We start from the raw sequence: 21,971 nt of genomic DNA on the forward strand, positions 1-21,971 counted from the left end.
AGTGGTGGATGTTGTCTACCTGAACTTCAGCAAGGTTCTAGGTACTATGATATCCTAAAAGGAGAAATCAGGAATACTGTCTTTATGAGAGAATGGGGAGGTGGACTGAGAACCAGCTGAATCTCAGATCCCAGAGGGTCGTAGTCAGTGGCACAGAGTCTGATTGGTTGGAGGCCTGTCATACATGGTGTCCCAAAGGTTCAAGAGTGAGTCCAGTGATTTGGACAAAGAGACAGGTGCCTCCTCAGCAGGTCACAGATGACACAAAGCTGGGAGCAGTAGCCAATATCCCAGAGTACAGCCATTCAGAAGGGCCTTGACAGGGTGGAGAGATGGGCAAAGAGGAACTGTCTGAAATTCAGTAAAGGCAAATGCAGGGTCCTGCACTGGGGAGGAATAACCTCAGGCACCAGCACAGGCTTGGGCTGATCTGCTGGAAAGCAGCTCTGTGGAGAAGGACCTGGGGGTCCTGGTGGACAACAAGCTGTCCATGAACCAGCAGTGTGTCCTGGGGGCCAAGAAGGCCAGTGGTGTCCTGGGGTGCATTAGGAAAAGCACTGACAGCAGGACAAGGAAGCTGATCCTTCCACTCTGCTCAGCCCTGGTGAGGCACATCTGGAGTGCTGCATCCAGTTTTGGGCTCCTCAGGACAAGAGAGACATGGAGCTCCTGGAACAAGTCCAGCCAAGGGCCACAAGCATGATTTTCTACAGATAATCTTCACCCACCTATTCCCAGTTGTAGCTCAGCCTATCAGGTGCTTATCAGGACCCTATCACTTTAAGCCTCCTCGTCTCCTTCCTCATGAATGAGAGAGGATAACAACCACCTATCCTTCTCAGCTCCCACATTACATTCCTTAAACTTCCAAAACAACTAAGTTTCCTTCCAGGTCAGACCTTTCGCAGCATAAAACTGAATGCAAAATACATTCCATTATAATGTTCCAACCCCCTCTTTTCTTGGCATAGATGGCAATATGCAGAGACCACCACACCACACTGCCCACTGTCATTTCTTCATCTACTGGTGCCAATCTAGGCAACAGTTTCAATTTAAGGACTTGGGCTCCAAACACTGGCTCAGAAAATAACTCAGTTGCATTTGATGATTCAATAATTATTGCCTGCCTTTGTGAGCAGTGTCCACCTATTAACATGTATTGGCAAAAAGGCTTCAGACTGATATGTTTTCACTCTCATTTGTCATGAACCAAGAGCACATCCAGATTCAAGTACAACTTCTCATCTAAGTGGCAGCATGCTGTTTTATTTATATATGTAATATACTACTCCACTGTGTCTATGTCCTTAGACATGACAAGGAAGTGCATCTTACTTCGTGTTTGCATAGCAAAATGGGGTCCTTATCCATGCCTAAGGCTCTATGACACTAGTGTGATAATGTGATAATGCAGTAAACACTGCTGCCACTGCCCATGGAAATGCACTCCACATGTTTCCTTCTGTTTCAAGCTGTCATTTGCATGTTGGCTCTCAGCTGCTTGCATTCATTGGATATACCAAGAGAGCCAAAGCATCTGAGTGTTATTGTCTGGTGTAGCTTTTTTAAATTACAGAAATGAAATAACAGATATTTTTAACTAAAGTTGCTCAAACTTTCACAACATATATTTTTAATTTAAAAATGGCAAATCCTGCAAAAATAAAATGGTAATATGGTACAGAAAAGCAAATTACTAGCATGGAGGAAAATTATTATCAGCCCTTTTTGCAAAAAAGCAGAAAAGGGTAGACTGATAATCTGTGACAATTCTAGCACTAAGGAACAATGGGCCCTGAAAGAACATGATTCTGCTTTCACCAAATTTTAAGCCCCTGAGAGGCACATGGTGTGATTTCTGGAAATTCTGAATGCTTCCTGTGCTTTGCTCTCTATTTGTATCCCCAAATGGTTGCCTTGTAAACAATATCAAAACATAGAGTGCTTCAGATGATCTGGTGTGCCTGAGGTCTGGCAGGAACACCACTGTACACAAGGTCATAGCTTGTGAGAATGGCAAAGATATGGGAAAGCTTAATGCTTAACATTCCTCAGGGACACAGTATCTACCCTGCACAGCAGAAAAGCAAATTTTTCAATTAAACCCCACCAACTCTGAAGCTGTGACAATGTAGAAACAGCCTGAATGCCTACTTCTCTCCTGAGAATTTTGGAGGGTCACAGCGACCTTGTGAACCTGGGGTGACTATTACAGCTATGTTGTGATCAATGCAAGCTCCATCTCCTCTCTCTGCAAAATGGGAGAGGCTCAGAAGGCAGACAATGAATATGAATGGCCACTCATTTTTCCACACTACTCGTAGCAAAGCACATTCTTGTTCATGAGCTCTGCAGAAGACAACTTCCAGTGCAGTGCGAAACACTCTATCCCACAGTCACCTGAGGAGCTAAATGTTTCTTTCAAAATACAAATTTTAGAGAACATGTTCCCATGTGAATGTATTCACATGTATAGAGGGGAGAGCATTAGTGCTTCTATCTCAGATTTTTGAATTTTATAGTCATCCTTGCAGAACTCAGAAAGTGCTCCAAATTAAACACCCATTACAGCCTCTCTCCCAGCAGCAGCATTTATCTTTAAAACCTCATTTTATCCTTAAAATCTACACCTCTCAGCATGCCCCATAGGAACGTTATAAATAGACATTAAGGGATGAATAGTCCCACTAAAACCACAAAATTCATGGAAAGTATCCCTTATTTCTCTGAGGGACGGGAACACATCAGCCAGCCCACTTCCCAGGCACAGTCCTGGCAATGACCTGGGTTAGTGCAGCCCCACTTCAGGCATTTTGCAATCTCACATTTTAAGCCCTTAAAACTGAACTCCAGTACTGCCCAGTCTGGCTAAACATTCTTATTGGTCATGTTTAATTTTTCACCAACTACTACGGCTGTGTCCCAAATTCCAAATGCTTCGTTAAATCTCCAAACCAAGACAACCGGCAATTTGTACCTCCACTCACTCTCATACTCTTTTGGGGATAAAGGCAGTCACTCAACATACAAGTTTACCATTATATCTTGCAACACTTTATTAATTGCCTTACTGTCAGAGAACTCTTCCAGAATTTGCTTAATCAAATTCTCACACCAGCTAAGCCATGGGATGTGCCCAGTGCACAAAATCAGTGTCGTAAACATTTTTCATTCACTTAACAGAAAGCATGCTCCATGCCAAATCTGTAGCCATAGCCCACATCCTTTCTGTAGCCTTCAACATTTGTGGTCTCCGCCCATAATGAACAAAATTTGACTACCAGCATATGCTCTTTTATGTTTGGGCCACTAATAAGGTGAAGGATGTCATCAACATTACAGCATATCTGGCACCAGTTAAAGCAAATGTGCATAAATGAAGGAGCAATCATTAAGGCTTTACAGACACACTTTCCTCCAGAGTGTCTAAAATTATCCCCACATGCCCTCAAGTGCTGGAGTTTGTTTTGATCTCTGATGTAGCTGAAAGATGTGCAAAAGCAGGCACAACATTAACCACAGAATAAGTGCTCGAGACAGCATTGTGTTTTGTTTATTCCAGTGAGTGCATAAAATATCTAGCATTCATGAATCGTGTCAGAACGATGTTTACTTTGAACAGGAATATACAATTATCTTGCTCGTGAAGCAGAAACCCCTCTCTCAGCAAGACAACTCAACTCATGGTATTTCTGCAAAGAAATACTGCTACAGGAATCCCACTGTACCTTTGGGAGGACAGTACTTTCCCTTTGATTTCCCTGCTTTCTTAAGCATACATTTAGCTGATCTATTTCAGGAATGCATGAGCAAAGCTTCACAGCTCAAAATGAGAAAAACAATATCCTGTACAAGCAGATTCAACTTTAATTACAAAGTAATATCAAATTTGTACGGACACAATAGGAAAACAGAATTCGTTAAACTGGCTTCCCCATGGATTCATAATCTTTCTTCATCGTTCAGTCTGTAGGATAAAACACTCAGAATCCTCCTCCAGCAAACGTTTTGGTTACTGCGTAAGCAGGAAATCCTCTGGAGATAGAGACGACAGAGGGAGGTTAGAAAATGCAATTTCTTCTGCATTTCTCAGAGAAGTGCCAAACATTATGTAGGGCACAAACCAGCTCTGCAGGTTCACCACAATCACAGCTCTTCCTGTCTTCTTTGAGTACTGCAAAGTCAGTGAATCAGGAATTTCAAGAAGAATTTACATGTCAGTGTGCCTACCTGCTTGCTCTTTAAAAAGACAGAAACTAGGAGAGCCATTAAAAGTCCACTTTGATGCAGAGAACAGAACAAAGAAGTTCTTTTCTCAACAGATTACCTTTGTGACCAAGTATGAAAACATAAAGCTTTGCTTCAAGGGAAAGAGGTTAATAAAAAATATACTAGTAATACTGAGACAGGAAGCAAGGGCTCTCTCTGGGCAGGAGAGGAGCAAGGACATCACCAGCAAAAAACCAATAACCTCCTTGGGAATCAAGACTAATACATTACTTCGTGAGCCACACCTCTCAACACCTGGTAGAATTTTAATCCTTCTTGGAATACCAGCAAAGTATTAGCTTGGCAAAGCAGAAGAGCAGTATCAAAACTATTATTAGAAATCAGTGCCCTCAAAATTACCAAAAGCTCCTCCTGCAAAGGGTGGGGAGAAGAAGAAAGAAAAGCAAAGGCAACTAAATCCATATCTGCATCTTCGCTGTAATTTTCCAAACAATGAAAGACAAAGTTTTTAAAAGCAGGTTAATGGAAAGACGTCAATTGCAGTGTAAGTCCTTCCATCCTCAGAATGCAGACCACTTATGGAAAATCTGGAAAGAAAATACAGCTTTCTAACAGGTTTTGGATTACAATAATAGTACTGACCACAAAACAACAAGAGCATTCACAGAGTAAAAAAGAACTGTGAAAAAGCACATGTTGAAGCTATGAATAAAAAACCATTCATGTCTATTTTTTCAGGACAGACATCTCCAGTGAAATACTTATGATCTCATAACAGAAAACTACATACCATTTCCTGTGCATAGTTTAAACATCCTGTTTAGACATGGTGTGTAAATAAATTCTGGCTCATGCATGCACACACACACACACACACAAAAGAAACATTAAAAGATGTGAATATTCATACAAAATAATATATTAGCAGTGCTGAGTTTTAACAGGAAGAAAGGGACATTTAGTTTTCAAAAATTATTTATTTATTCATGCTATGTGAAAGCACCTGCAGGACACAGAAACATTTCTGCTATTTCTGAACCATTCCAGTATCATTCAGGATTTCACATAACAGTGCAAATATAAAGAACAGGCAAAAATCTTTACCATAAAAAATCTAAGTGTTGAATCTCAATTTAAAAGTGAATCAATACCATTAAAGCTTTGGAAAAGATACTTTCAAAATGTTGTTTGGATTGAGAGCTATCAGCCTAACAGACCATGAAAATAAAGATTTTTGTGATTTTAAAATCAATTAAAATAAATTAAACTTGTAAGAATAACCTAGTTAATGACCAAGAAGATGTAGAAATTGAAGTTTTTAAGGTACAATGTGGTTGTTGCAGAACCTGAGTCATATAAAAGAAATGCAGAAAGTCCCTATACAGACAGTTTGGATACTGTAAAAGCCTTAAAATTATACAGACTATTATAGGTAAATTACAGTCAAGATCATTCACTGAGCCAATAAATTCCAAAAGATTACCAAAACAAACAAATAAACAAGCCAAACAAACACCAAACAATGAATAAACAAACAAACAAAAAACAGAAAAACAACCTCAATCCAAAATATAGCATGGAACTTCTAGCCATCACTGTCCAAAGACTAACTCCAGATCATTATCATTAAAAGATGACCCAAAGAAGTACCTTGGGATGAAAAAAGTCAACGGGACACAAGTAAGCAATGATTTACAGAATCTATAACAATTCTTTGAATACTGCCTGTGAAATAATTACAGGAATTAGCAAACTCAGGAACTGTTTATCAACCAATCTAGGTTTCTGTTACCAAGACAATACACTGCCCCACTTCCAAAGAAAAAGTAGACATAAAAAATCATAGCCTGCAAGTGCCATAATGAGAATCTGTGAAAAGGGTTGAAGACTGGTGAACTGAAGAAATAGATAATGAAAAACAGATGCAACTGGCAAGTCAGATCCTGGCCTCAGGAGGGAGTCTGTGTTTAGGCACAGATCTGGTATCTTCACCCGTTACAGAGAAGGCAGGAAGCTAGGAGCTGCCAAAAGGCAGGAGAAGCAATCAAAACCATTGCAGCTGCAGTGAAGAATTACAATTCCTACTTTCCTTTCCTCCGCAATCCAACCCCACCTCCTGTAGTTCTTTCTACATTCACAAGATTCATGAGCCTCTAAGAGAGTGTCAGAGACTGAAATATTATAGTTTATGACTTAAACATTTTCTTGAAGGACTTTTAAAACTGTATTACAAAAGCTGCAGAGAAGACTACCACACCCTGAATGGGGCCCTGGCTGAGGCCTGACACTGCTCGCTGATGAAGATAAGATAAAGTAACAACTCAGGGCTGGGGACATTCACTGAGCACAGGCTGAACACCTCCAAGATGAGGACCACAGCCCCAGGGCTATCAGCTGCCAGGCTCGAACACACCCTCGCACCAAGGGGGGGAGGGAGCAGAGGCTTTGGGTATCTTGGAAAAGCCTCTGGTCAGAGGTGCAGTGACTGCCCATCCTCCACTGTGCAGAGGAGCCCAGCTGAGGGGTCCTCACTGGGGGCGGGGGGGAGCTTATCCACAGCAGGAGGGGGTGACATGGCCCATCACAGGGGCCCCCCTCAAAGGGGTCCCCAGACTGAGCACCGGAGCCCCAGAGATGACGCAACAGACCCTCAGTGTTGCAAGGGACAGTGTCAAGCTGGCCCCTGCAAGGGAGGCACATGGGTGTTCCCACCTGGCCCGAAGTGTATATGAATCCACGGAATTCTGCACTCTTTGGCGTGTGGCAGTGTGACATGGTGTGTGGCAGTGTGACATGGCGTGTGGCAGTGTGACATGGCGTGTGGCAGCGTGACGTGGCGTGTGACAGCGTGACGTGGCGTGTGGCAGTGTGACATGGTGTGTGGCAGTGTGACATGGCGTGTGGCAGTGTGACATGGCGTGTGGCAGTGTGACGTGGCGTGTGGCAGTGTGACGTGGCGTGTGACAGTGTGACGTGGCGTGTGGCAGTGTGACGTGGCGTGTGGCAGTGTGACGTGGCGTGTGACAGTGTGACGTGGCGTGTGGCAGTGTGACGTGGCGTGTGGCAGTGTGACGTGGCGTGTGGCAGTGTGACATGGTGTGTGGCAGTGTGACATGGCGTGTGACAGTGTGACGTGGCGTGTGGCAGTGTGACATGGTGTGTGGCAGTGTGACATGGCGTGTGGCAGTGTGACGTGGCGTGTGGCAGTGTGACGTGGCGTGTGACAGTGTGACGTGGCGTGTGGCAGTGTGACGTGGCGTGTGGCAGTGTGACGTGGCGTGTGGCAGTGTGACATGGTGTGTGGCAGTGTGACATGGCGTGTGGCAGCGTGACGTGGCGTGTGGCAGTGTGACGTGGCGTGTGGCAGCGTGTAGCGGCGTGGCCACGGCGGCGACGGGGGACCCTCAGCACCAGCAGACCGGATGGAGGGGAGCAAGGAGATGTCACTGGGACGCTCGGATGGGTGATCCGCTTCCATCTAACCCCTGTCATCTCTCCCTGTTCCCCCACCCCCGCATGCACTTCTTTTTTCCATTTCTTTCTTTCTTTCTCTTTCTTTCTTTCTTTCTTTCTTTCCTTCTTTCCTTCTTTCCTTCTTTCCTTCTTTTTCTTTCTTTTCTCTTTCCTTCTCTTTGCCTCTCTACTATTAAATAAAATACATCAATTTTTTGGCATCAACATCTAACCTCGTTTGGTTTTAATCTCGTTTCTGGGAATATTTTGAACCTTCTAAGTTCTTTCCAGTTTATGCACAGAAACTTAACTTTCTTTGCTTTTCTGAGTTTAAGCCAGATCGAAAGAGAGAGTCAGGAGAGATCAAGTTATTTACACAAACCTAGCTGAAACAGAACTCATCCCTTGACACCTTAAAGCAAATGTGAAATATAAAATAAGGAGGGGAACATATTAGATTAGTAAAAATTACCTCAGTGGTTGTGATTGTAGATTTAAAAACGATGTGTTCTTTCACTGGAAAGAATTTCTACATAACAGGATGAAACAAAAATACAGGTGCAAACACTTGTAAGATGTAACCAATACTGCCATCTTTGCATTGCACCACTTAACGACCAAAATCTCTACACAACTGAAGTCTTGTTCTCTTCCCCATGAGCACAAAGGACAGAGGGGTCTCTCCCTTTATTCAAATGAAGTTGATTTCTGCCTCTGTCTCCTCTGTGGACACTGGCCTGTGTGATTTTCCACATGCCCACATATACCAGCATTCCGCTACTAGAATTTCTCTTCTACAGCAGCATTTTTCCACACTTAAGTTAAAACTCAAGTCAACTGCATGAATTGCTTTGTGACGTCTCATCATCACAACATGAATCAAGTATTCCCTCCCTGTGTTTTCACTGAAATTACACCATAAATTCTTCTGGGCAAGATACAAACCAGCCTCTGATTCTCAAGAAGGTAAGAGAATGAAAATTGCTACTTCTTTGGTGCATATAGTGCACACACAAAAAATACCTGAACACACTGTCCTGAAACTGTGCAGATTGTTCATTTTGCCTTTAGATGTGCTACTCTCCTTGCTTTAATGCCCACGAGCCAGCAGCATGGTTTGGTTTGGGGACTGACAACTTCTGCTCAATTCTATTCTAGTGGCTGTTAAGTACCAACTGCCAGACCATAAAGAAAACTAATCCGGAAATCCTGGCAATGTGAGCGGATTCTCCAGTCAAAACAGAAAGCCTCCCTGGATCTGCACTTAGCAACTGGCAGGGGGACTTCGAGCTGCTGGAGTGATTTTATCTGAATGGCTGAATGTGCACACTGAATCACTCACAGCACCATCTGTAACCGAGGATGGAACTAAAGAAAACTCACACAGAGCAGGAGCAAGCAGGGTCAATGCATGTGGTGCACTCCACCGACTGGAACACTGAATGTCTCAAGATGAATCCTTGAAGTCACTAAATTTCCGGCTGGCACGGCACAGCTTCAGATTTTAACTTGCACCCCTGTTAACTGTCCCATGCAACACGAGAGCAGCTATCATCCTCTGATTATGCAGTATTTATCTTTGTTTCTCAATTTTAAATTAATAGGGTGAATGCAAAAGATCAGCTGCCTTTAGTTCTGAAAAGCCTAAACAAATAGGACTAGAAGCATGTTCTGTAGTATTTCTGTGGCCTGTATAGCACTCCATAGACAATCTCATCTGCATTTTTCAAGTACTGTTCAAATAAATAAAGAAACAGCCACATCTCATTTATCACTCCTCTACAGGGCCTGGAGTTTGTATTTGAAAAAGTGAAAACAACAGAACACCGTTAACACCGGAAGTTGTGCAGAGGACTTTTGAATTAGACTCTGTTGGTAAGAGCCCTCAAAACAACACACCCTCTCCCCCCGAACAAAAATCAAGACCATCATCACAGAACAGATTACAGGTACAAATCCAAGATTACAGCCATATATTCTAAATGCAGATGCTTTGTAAGCACCTACTAAAACCAGTGTGACTCCTGGTTTAGCTACCAACAACTGTTGAAGATCCTCCTCACAATACTTCAGATTTTCCGCTTAAAATGACAGTGCCATGAACACAGCTACCTTTTCACATATTTTAGTAACAAACTATAAAATACATCTTTAGTCATTCAGAAAATCTTTTTCTTTCCTTTTTTTTTCTTTTTGAAAATGGAGCTTGCACCTATACTAAGACTACCAAAACCCTCCAAGCATTTTGGAGTGTTGAAATCGACCACCCATGTTAGCAAACTGCTACGGCAACAGTAGTGTTTCTCCTAATTAGCATTCTTGCTGACTTGTTCCCAAGTATTGACTGGTACTTTTCCACGGGCCTCGTTGTCTGATACACGTGTTGCAAGAACCCCCACTGCAACAGATAGGAGAGTCCAGGAACCATTCCCAAAAGGCAGTTCACACATAGACATGCTGTTTCGGAGGCAAAAGAGTTTGACTAGTCTCTGCACCTGGAAACAAAAGAAATACACACCACTGCAGTCTGAACTTCATGCATCAATATCCTCACAAATTCAACTTATTTATATTTAACAAATTATGTCCTGTTGTAAATTCTTCTGATACTGTTTGGGTTTGGAAATGAAGGCATTGTGTGTTTGTTTTCATTTTGTAATCCCATTTCTTTTTAGCTTTCTGTTATGTGAAAAACTGTGAAAAGTGGGCATACAGGCTGATGGCATGGAAAATGTTTTGCACGGTGTTGTCAGAAGTTCTCCCCAATGCAACAGTTATCTTTGCAACATTGCCCCTTTATAGCAAATTTACATATTACAACATCAGGAAAAAAATAATCAGATGGAAATCATCTTGGTTTGTGTTTTTTTTAAGTACAATTCTAATCCAAAGGCAGTTGCTATGGGGAAAATATCATTGCGAGATAATATATTTGAAAGGAGCCAAACACATCTTCGATACAAATTGTTTACTTCTTCTTGGGGTTCAAATAAACAAGGGAAAAATAACAGTATTTTTAATGAAGATGTTGACTCATTTGACATATTTTCCAAAGGAAGCATTTAAAGAGCAATGATTTTGCAGCCACTTAATACTTATGTATCTTACTGCAATTATTTTTAATTGCCAGACTTCCAGCTATTGGAGGAGTTATTTCCATTTGTGAACACTTCTGCTGAAAAAGAACTTAAGGTATACCACCCTTTACTTTTGCCTTTCTGGCAGTTAACAACCTTGAGAAATTTTGTACATTTACTGAACCATGTATGGATTGGTATGACACATTTTCTCTGAAGTTTCCAGGCAGGGGGAACTTTCCTCTGAATGTAGCAGTACTAGATCAACAGTGTTCATTCTTCAGTAACTCCCATGAACAGCGACCACAAATATGATGATTACTGTTCACACTTGGCTTACTACTGCCATAGAACCTCATCTATCTTGAAATGGCAAGCACACTGAAATGGCAAGAGCTGATTATTCAATACACCTCCACCAAAAACATGTTAGACCCTGAAAAGAGGAAGACAGAAACACTTTTTGGAATTGAATGTTTGTAGCTGGAAAAGATAATGTAACTGACAGTAGAGGTGTGAAGAAAGGAAAGTGTGTTGCTGATATTATTATTGTTTTTGTTGTTATCATTATCATAATCATTATTATTATTATTTCATGCCAGAAAGAATGATTTAATATTAATTTATTTACTGCTGAATTATCTGAATTATTAAAACTGTGTTTTCACTATCAGACAAGGAATTAAAACAGTGAGAACAAAGAACAAAAATGTGATTTGCAAGGTCTAGAGTGGGTCTCTGAGAAAGCAAGGCTAAGCAGAAAAATGAGGCAGTATTTAAGCAATCAAAGATGAAGGAACAGACAAGAAGCCTCAGTTGAATGAAGAACTATATAAGGAGATACATTCCATATACAGCAGGGAAAGGCACAGCCAAAGTCATATGCTACAGCTTGACTTTAAAAGGAAAAGGAGAGAAGGATTACCTGGACATTATGAACCTTGTCAACAGGTTGACATTATCAACACTAGGAAATGGAGGGGAAGTGCAAAAAGAGAGAGAGAAAAACAAGAAGATAAAGAGAGCCATTTCAGTGTGTTTGATTTAATAAGCCAAAATACCCAGGGATCTGTGCTACAGAACACAAGCATTTTGTCACTCTCCAACCCACCTGGTTGGTTTTTTTTGAGGAGGAAGAGAAAAATCAGCTGCCATTTTTCCCATTCTTTAACCTAAGTTTTTAAACCTTGAGTTTTTAATATAATATCTGTTACAGGGGACCAGCAAGAACCATACAGACTCCCTATATCACCATCCCATAGAAAAGGCATTAATCTCTCCTTTTCTTAAAGGTAAGTTCAGGAGCATTGACACACACTATTAAATAATTTCTGACCTCTACAGGAAATTCAATCTAGGAAAATACAAACGAAATGTGAAAATACAGGACTTCCTTACAAATTATTCATTTTGGCCAGTTAATTCTACCAAATTATTTCTTCTTGGCTGCATCCTCTATTCAATCTCACTTCAGTGAGATTGAATAGAGTCAGTGCACTGAAGATGCTCATATAGGTGAAGGTGTCTCAAAGCGCAAGAAAACTATGGTGAGGTGCCAAAAGCCCTTTCAAGAAAAAAAGGGCATGAAGTCCCTGCAAAGTGTTCTGTATCTCACAGGAGTCACTTTTCTATCACACAGGATCAAAATGATGATTTGCAGTTCAGAGATATAAGCTGAATGGTGTTACTGATTTTCTAGTTGCCTTTTATTATTACTTCAGCTCCACATCTACTGTTCATCTAGTGTCCAAACATGCCTGACCATAAAGAATGCAGAAATTTTTATGCAAAGCTGAAAGAAAAATGAAAGGAGGGTAAAAGTGAAAAGATTATACTTACATTTTAAACTGGCAACTCTCCTTTTAGCTTGTCCCTTTTAAATAGACAACTTAGTGTAAGGATGCCTGTATTTTTCATAATTTTTTTTCCTCCAGGTTTCAGCACCAAACCCACCAGTACATTAAGTTACTTATCATCTACATTGTTTCTTTTTTACTGAAACACGTTCAAAATATGAATTACAATGTCAATCACGACACAAAGCAAACAGGCAGTTAAAAACGAAAGGCAAGATTATGGTCTTTAGGACAAAGAATTTTCAGATTTTTTTCTTTAATCAGACAACATGAGAATGTGGAAAAAAACTAATTCATCATTAATAAGCTTTAGCCAACAGTAAAGCAGTTCAGCTGCAGTTTAGTATATATTGGATAAAGTCCTGTATAAACCAGCTTTCGGTTTAAAATAGCAAGAAAGAACAACAGAGCTCATGAATTGGTAGAAATACGGCAGTGTTACACATAGGTATGTGCCTTTTCTTTACCAGAGACAAAGAAACCAACATTAAGCAAACACCAAGTTTCAGAAACACATATCAAAATCCATCAAGACAATTAATTTCTTAATTTTTAATGAGAACTCACAACACCCTAGTAATCTTCTAGTGGCACTCTCTATTCCTGTTTCTTTTTCAGCCCTGGAAGGAGCTAAGAGCACATCCTTAAGAACTATTAATGTAAAAAAACAAGAACAAAACCAACCAACCAAACTCCAACAAACAAACAGAAAAAAATACATTACAGCAACTTTAATCAAACACATGCAATTACAACAGAGATAGCTTTAACCCATAGGCTTATCTTTCTTAGAGAGTCTTCCCATGTGCGACTCTCACCAAGAGTACAACTGTAACTGTACAATTAGACCCTCAAGCATGAGTTCAGGAATACAAGCCCCAATGAGCAGTTTCTAAAATGTGTCAACAGAACATGCAAAGGAATTCCTCCTAACCTGCATCTCCTTCCTTATCTCATCTTACTATTTTGAACGCTATAGTATCAATCCAGCAGCTTGAGGCTCTTGCTTGTTACGCTTCTAACATCTCTCCCAGGATAAGTATAAATTCACTAAATCTCCTGCCTTCTGTCTACATAATCCCTTAACCTCTCCCTTTCCACAGCTATGATTCTCTGCCTTCTTTTCATCTCTGACTTCTCCACTACTTTCATTCTCATGCTGCCTTCCCTTTCCCACTTATTTTTTTAACTCATTGGCATTCAGCATACCTTCACAGTGAGACTTGTGGTCACTACTCTTTTACTTCACAGCCTGCTTCAGCATGTTGTTTTGGTTTTTACACTTTATTGAGGGATGGGAATTTTAAATAGAGTTCTCTGGTTAGCAGATTTCTATTAAATTTAGCATTTGCCTGCAAGACACAGACCAAGCAGAAAACATTAAACAAGTAGGCAACTTTCCAGTGATCAATGTGCTACAAAAAGAACTAGACAGAACAGTGTATGTCACATTTAAAAGAAAATTAGAAAAAAAAGAGTCAAGCAAGTAAATTATTAGCCGAAGTACAGGCAGCAGTATTCAAACTGCACAGAAGCTGCTCCCAAAATTAGATTAGTAAAGCACAAGACCATTCTACACTGTTGAACCATCAGCAGAAAGAAGTGAGCTCTCTCAGATCTTGTCACCTTCATTTTAAATTCTGCAAAAGAAGTGAAAAGGTCTAAGAACAGACCATGAATAAATCAAAGCTTTGCTCTGCTATATTTTCTTCCTGGTTCCTAGACCAGTTTTTAAAACTAATATCTTTTCCTTGCTCAAAATCTGGACACACATAGAAATTCAAGCTTTTTCATTTAAGCAACAATCAAATAACTAATTAGATACAATTAAAAGAAAAAAACAGTGTTGTAAACAACTGATATTTTTGGAAATATCAAAACAGATATTTTTATGGGAAAACTCATACAAAGCAAAACTTGTGTCATTAAAAAGGCCCCATTACAACACAATTTTACATATGGATTGAGATACAAGAAGACCCAGTCATGAAGTATTTCTACAAATAAACACACAGACAGCAAAGTTCACTACCATTTTCAATAATAAGCTCCAAATGAGAGAAAAGCTTCAGTCATGCCAACCTTATCTCCAGCTGTGCACAGCTGGACCTGATCATCTCAAGGAGTAAAGCAAAACTTGAATTAAGGAGTGAGCAAGTGGTGTGGGTTAAACCAAGACCTGTTCTGGGCTGTTGTTACTAAAAGGCTAACTTGGTACATGAAGTTATTGCTTGAAGTCTGCAAAAATGGAAGTTTTTGCCCATTATGTCATTGACTCAAAAGAGATGTATCTCATTAATACCTCCAGAAAGGAGGTCTTCTTGCTGCTTCTGACTCATTTCCAACAGTTTTGAAGACCTACTTCCCCCCACTGCCCTCTTTCAAACCTTGGTTCTGTGCTTTATCAGGCAGGCTGCACAAGCAGGTCACCTCTTTCTCTTGCAAATGGAAACAGACAGTGCCCACTGGCCCTTCAGGCTGTTTTTCATAACCTCTCAATTTTAGCTGTGCCACAGCAGCTTCACCCTACTGCTGCTATAAGACTGTCTGACTACAGGTCACAGAGAGCCTTCACAAACAAAAAATATGGGAAAATAAACATCACCACAAGAATTAGTTAGGTGTCCCTCGGGCCCCAGCCCTTTCTTGTGTCTGTCACGACTTCATCTATTTTGCAGTCACAAAGTGTCTCAGATGAGGAGGACGACGCACTGAATCTTGACCTTTGAGCTGCAAACCTAGCCTTGAGCAACTTGGTGACCTACATGGCAGCTGCACAACTCAATAACTAGTTGGCTGCAGTCTGAAAATGCATGATTCACTTCTGATTCTCCCCACACTGCTCCATATGCTGTCACTAGATTATTTGCTAAAATATGTAATTTCCAAAAGCAGACTTTATTAGCTTGGTGGCTTGATGTAATGCTGCTTTGAAAGAACTCTAATAATAAAAATAAAAATGTATTTTCTTTGCCTACCTAAACACTGAAATTTACACAAGAAGGAAAAAATACACACATATGCATATGCAGCTTTCAAATATATCTGCTCCTGCTTACTTTCCCTAAAACTACCTCCCAGTGTTTTAGATGAGTAACACACAATTCTGGTTGCATATTTTGTAGGGCCAAAGATCTACAGTGCATCTGAAAATTAGCATGCAGCTTTGCCCAGAAGTGGTGCCAGGGTCCTGTGTGTGCAAGCCAACTGCTGGAAAGATATACTTTAAAAAGTAGGATTTGGTAGAACTTGGTGTGCTAAACTGCAGCAAATCACATCTACACACCTCACCAGCCAGGTTAGCTACATATCTCCCCTCCCTTTCCCCTGAAAATGCACAGCTAGAGTTTCAGTTGTCAGATTCCTTACTGCATCCTGTGTCCTTAGAAGACTCTGATGACATTTCTCAGTGTTGTAGAATTAGGCTTTCTTATCCTCTTAATGACCAAAACACAGCTGTCCAACATGTTGCAGCTGGCAAACCCTGGCGTTTCTACTGTTAACCCAGCAGCACATCATCTGGACCATTTTGTCCCGGTGAGCATGCATCAATATGCATATATAGAACTAATAGGAAAGTGGGGGGTCCTTTCATTAAAAAAAAATTTAGTATCGCTAAAGCTCCTAGCAAGTTTTGTCCACATTAAGAAGTTCAAATACAGGTCTGACAGAGAAACTGAAGACAGAAAGTTGAGGGTTTGGGATTCATTAGTCTAGTGTCTTAAAAGCTATGTACACACAGGAGCATAAATAAATTATACAACTATACTATATGTCCTCTGCATATACAGTGATAGGTAAGGGGTAGCTGTCTTATTAAGCAGTTCAAAGTTTGTGGCAAAGGAAAGAGTGACAAGCAAGTCAGAATGACAGAATATCATTAATTGCATGTTTCTGGTGAAGTGACCAAGAGCAAAGTAATTCCTCATACTAGGTTCTGTATTTACATACTTAGAATTTCGGTACTAAAATCCCATGGGGGTAAAAAACAGTCTGAGCTATTCTCACCTTTTAAATGTTTTTGTCAGTGTGCAGACTCAGAAAAACAACTTCTAATTGATACTATAACAGAATTCAATCTTCAGAACTATCCTTAGAACACTAATAGTTAAAACATTTTCAACAGTGACTTTTCTCCTGCATGCAGAATGAGCCACAACAATGCAATACCATATAACTGGTTCTGAGCTCATTGCCTCACCTTGACCAACACCTAAAGTAACTCTTTTTTTCTGCCCTGTAGGCACTGAAGGGCATACTCTTAGCACATGTAAATCTGTTGAATACGACAAATCCAAAGAGCTGTAATAACACCATTTCAGATTCTGACCTTAAATTTATGATTGTTTAAAGAGACTAATTTTTAAAGGTGCCAAATAAGTTATGCAAAGCTTGCATTAAACTCCAAGAAAATACTCTGAAGGCCATGCTGCTTCTTACCCAATAAATCTTATAACCACACTCTTCATTAACAAGAGCATTATAATGATACAGGCACAAAATATTTTCTGCTGTGTAACTTCCTGTTACTTCCAGGCTACATGCTGTTTGAGAGTAACTAGTATGCAACCACAGACTGGGAGAGGAGTGTGTGGAGAGCAGCCCTGCAGCAAGGGATCTGGGGGTGCTGGTGGGCAGCAGCTCAGTGTGGGTCAGCAGTGTGTGCCCGGGCAGCCAGGAGGGCAAACCCCATCCCGGCTGCATCAGACACGGCAGCACCAGCTGGGATCGGGATCATCCTGCTGGATGCAGCCGTGGTGCGGCCTCACCCTGAGTCCTGTGTGCTGTGCAGGGCCCAGAGTTTGAGAAGGACGGGAAGGTCCTTGAATGGTCCAGAGAAGGACGGCAGAGCTGGTGGAAGGGCTGGAAGGCACATCCTGTGAGGAATGGCTGAGGGCTCTGGGTTTGTCTAGTTTGGAGAGAAGGAGGCTGAGAAGTGACCTCATTGCTCTGTACAGCTTCCTTAGGGGGGATGTGGAGGGGGATGTACTGATCTGTTCTCCCTGGGATTTAGCGACAGGAGGTGTGGGAATGGCTCAAAGCTGTATCAGGGGAGGTTCAGACTGGACATTAGGGAGTACTTCTTTACCAAGAGGATGGTCAAACACTAGAATTTCACAGAACTGATGCCTCAAACCTGCCAGTGCCTTAAAAAGAAACATTTGGGTAATACCCTTAGTAACAGTCTTTATGTTTTGGTCAGCCCTGGTGCAGTCAGGCAGTCGGATTAGGTGATTGTTTTAGGTCCCTTTTAACTGGAACTATCCTACTCTATTCTTGTGTTAAATAGCTCTGTTGGACCTAACAGAAACCATAATTTGGTCCAAGCAAAAATGGAACTTGCATTTCATGGCACTTGGTTTTTTAGCCATAATGGTTTTTGTATAAGGTTACCAACTTGATTTTGAGCTGTAGTTCTTTCATGTTGCCAGAGAGACAGAAAGACCAACTGTGAGTGACAAACAACTTCCTAAAAGACCACTCACATATTCTGATCTGGATGCCAAGTTCATCTATGTGATTCTATGAATGCCATGGAAATTTCAGAGGGTTACTTGATTTTAATGTTCGCAGTTAAATCTGTAAGAAACTGTAAGAATCTGTATTCCACAATGCACCAGAGTTATGGTTCTTGTTAGGACACCTGAAATACCCCTGCTTTCACATATTACAAACATTGCTGCTCCACCAGAAAATCACAGACTCCTTACTTTGCATCCTTATTACTTGAAGGAATAAAAAGAGGGACTAAGTAATTAGGAAGAGGGACTACAGCGAAGTTGGTTTTTTCCCAACCACACCGCAACTACTGTCACTGAAAAGCCTGCTCCAAGTTATTTTTTGTCTTAAATGAAGAGGAAGAGGGAGCAGCGTTTCATTTTGAACTCTGCCCGCTATCTCGGTAACGGCGGTTCCCGACACCGCACGCCGCGGGCCTTGCTTCCAAGGCAGGGCTTTCCCAGCATGGGAGAACGAGTCCTCCCGCACACTGGCTCCGCAGCCAGCGGTGCCCTCCGGGGCGTCCCGTTACCGCTTCGCGGGACGGGCGAGTCGCCGCCGGGATGTTCCCGCTGGCCCGGGCCACCGCAGCCCAGAGCGCTCCTCCCGCCCGCGGGGACGCTGTGCCGGGGATGCCGGAGCCCGAGGGATCCCGCGGCTCCAGCAGCGGCCGGCCGGGCTCCACGCCGTGCAGTGCAACGCCGTGGCGCAGCACGGGAGGCGGCGGAGCAGCCGCGGCTGCCGCGCCGCAGGTGCGCGGAGCCCCCGCCGAGAACGGGGCGTGCGGGGAGCGGAGCTCCCGCCGCGGCCGCGCCGAGCCGAGCTGAGCCCAGCCCAGCCCAGCCCAGCCGAGCCCAGCCCAGCCGAGCCTAGCCCAGCCGAGCCCAGCCCAGCCGAGCCGCCGCCCGGGCCCTGCGACCCGCGAACCGCTCCCCGAGCCGCCCCGCCGCCGCCGCCCCTTCCCGCGCCGGCACCTGGATGTGGCAGGAGATCTCGGAGTCGTCCAGCAGCCGCACGGTGCATTTCATCTCCGCGCTCAGCGACCTGATGCTGGAGCTCCGGAACCGGATCATCCCGGCAGCCCGCCCGCAGCTGCCGCCCCGCAGGCAGCTGCAGGGGGCCAGCCTGCAGCGGCGCCCGGCCGACCACGGCACGGCGCGGCACGGCGCGGCACGGCGCGGCACGGCGCGGAGCGGCGCGGCGGCAGCGCCACCCCTCAGCCCCGCGGCGCCCCGCCGCCGCCCGCCATCCGCCCGCCCGCCGCGGCTCGGGCCGCCGCTGCGTCAGGATGCGCTCCGCTGGCCGGCCTCAGCATCCTCCTGCGCCCGCCCCCGGCATGGCACGGCGCGGCACGGCGCGGCCCGCGGGGGCACCTCTCCGCCCTCACCTGCTCCTCCCGCTTCTCCGCCCCACCGGTCCCGGCTGGGCTCCCTGGGGGGCTCCGTTTCGTTGGGCTGGCGGCGCCGAGGGGGAAATGGTCGGCGCGATTGTTTGCCTTCCCCGCCACGGGCGTGCCTCGCCTGGTTTTGAGTGCACCTCAGCGACTGGTACTCGCGTGGGAATGCCCGATACCCTGCAAACGGGGGACATCCCCCAGGCTGCCGGCGGGGAGTGGAGTCCCCAAGCTGCCTGCCCGCCCATAGCGTGAGTCTCCGGAGTATCCCAACACAGCCCGAAGCAGGAGGAGAACACTGTGGAATACATACATGTAGATATATAAAGAAACCTTACCAAAGATGAGTGTACCCTAACGAAAAAGCAGAAAACTGAATGCAAGTTAATTTAAGAGTGCAAGCCTTGGAAACTTGTTTCCTCGGGGAAAAAAATGACCCATTAGGGAGCAGCAGTCACGCCCCATTTGGTGTCTAAGTGGGAAAGAAAATAAAGCATCCAGTCCTCCATCACAAGAGTGTATATACATTTGTGTAAAGCCTTGCTTGCAGAAAGCAAGCACCAGAGTTAACCAGCCTTGAAACAGGGATCAACACTGTGTTAAAAAATGAGCACTTTCCTTTGAAACAGGAAATGAAAAACAGCCAGGGCAAATTGGGATGTGGCTGGAAGTTTGGAAAGAGAAATAAGCACTAGCAGTCACACAGAAGGTGCACTCCGGTTATTTTGCCCAGCTGCCTGTGATGTCCATGTTTTGAAAGTAGTTCTGTGTGAATGTGTTGTTCTTTAAAAAATCCAGTGTAAAAGCCTAAGTGCCGCTTCTGCTGTAAGCTCTTCCTTTGGTTTCTGCTGGACTGCTAACAGCAGGAAATACAGGCAACCACAAACAAATGAGAAATATATAATGCTCGCTACCATCAGCTAATAAATATGCAAAGCCCTTTAATGTGGAACATAAAAGAAAAGCTATAAATATATGCTTCTCAGAAATGATAAATGCTTTCAACTGCATAGTGAATAGTGAAGCAAACCAGCGAGTATTTAAAACAGATTATTCACCTCATCAGCCACAGTCAGCCCACAAGTTATGGAAGAAGGTCCTTATCAGCTGAGATGCCAGTTGTGGACACCCACTCATTAATAATAACATAACACTTTTTGTCTTACAGTCCTGCAACATGGGAACTCAATAGCGGGATTTAAGCCCACATGCAGGTTGACTCTCAGGTGACACAGATTTTTGTGCTTCTCTTAGAGAAGGAATCTTTAATTTCTAAGCCAAGTATTTTAGATTTCCTTCTGTCTCTGCAGCAAATATTTCTCCATCCAAAAGGGGAATTGCAAGAGGGAGCTGAGCCAATGATGAAGACTTAAGGAGCAGGTCATAGCCTATCACTGTCTGAAGGGTTTTTTTGCTTTACCGTCAGGACCACATGGAGAGGGATATGTTTTCCAGGAGTTCTCAGAGTTACAGCAACAATGATGACTACAACATGAAATCTGCATCTCCAAACTGTTGCACAGCAAGTGTGAACTGGTGTGTACCAACAGCAGCACAGCTTCCTGAGCACAGAGCTCAGCAAAATTTTACTTGCCTGTTGTAAAAACAGGTCACTCTTGTCTTTTGGTAACTTTGCCGCTTTAATACCTCATACCCTGTTGACCCGAGGTGCCTGAGAACTCTGTGAGACAAGTAACCCATTTCTATGTTTCAGCTACTGCAGCAATAGTTTTTACTGCACAGGATGTGGCAGACATCTAACAGGAGGACATCAGATAAATGAAACAATCTAAACCAAATACGCCACCCAAAGGGAAGAAACAAAAAACAACAAAGAACAACCAAAAAACCCCAATCAAGCAATGGAAGCAAACACTGCCCAATTGCAACTTCACAATGTAAATCCATCAGATTAATTTTGCATCACATATTAGGACTGCCATACCTTCCTTATTCAAAAAGCATTCTAGACTATTTTTTCCATCCTTACAAATAGACGGTTCTTAAAGGTTTCTTAGCATTGTTAATTATGCAGGAAAAAAACACAAACTTACTTCAACACATATCAAAGTGCACTCTTTTTTGCCATATCTTAGAGGCCAAACAGTCCTTATGAAGCTAGCATTTGGAAAGATCACCTGAAAAGTCTGGTGCTTGAGGAACTGATATTAATAGTATGGCAAATATAAGAAAACACAAAGCAACACACAGATAAATTTAATTCAGTTATCAGAAAACGCTGAGCTGATAGAGTATATAAAAAAATACGCTGCTTGAACTTGCAGAATATGCTTCTGACTCAGGGGAAGGTTATCAGCTACTTCTGTTGCTGCCAAGACCACAGTATGTTATTGAGGGGTCTATCAAAGCACTCACCTGGCTTCATACCGCAGTCCTTGGAAGGTCTGACGGGAGATCTCAATACCAGGTAATGACTGACAGCTGCAAGAACTGGTTGGG

The 21,971-nt window shown here is 43.0% G+C and overlaps 1 protein-coding gene across 1 annotated transcript in view; it reads right to left on the reverse strand.

The window, feature by feature from the left end:
* Positions 1-19,191, reverse strand: part of FRMD3 (FERM domain containing 3) — a gene marked incomplete at its 5' end in the record, with an annotated part of 135,237 nt that extends 116,046 nt beyond the window's left edge. The window contains one exon of the mRNA XM_082301922.1: positions 19,093-19,191. Within this exon, the coding sequence (XP_082158048.1) occupies positions 19,093-19,191 (99 nt within the window). The remainder of the gene's footprint in view (positions 1-19,092) is intronic.
* Positions 19,192-21,971: the final 2,780 nt, after the last annotated feature.

Source organism: Coloeus monedula, assembly GCF_965178545.1.
Source record: "Coloeus monedula genome assembly, chromosome: Z".
NCBI lineage: Eukaryota > Metazoa > Chordata > Aves > Passeriformes > Corvidae > Coloeus > Coloeus monedula.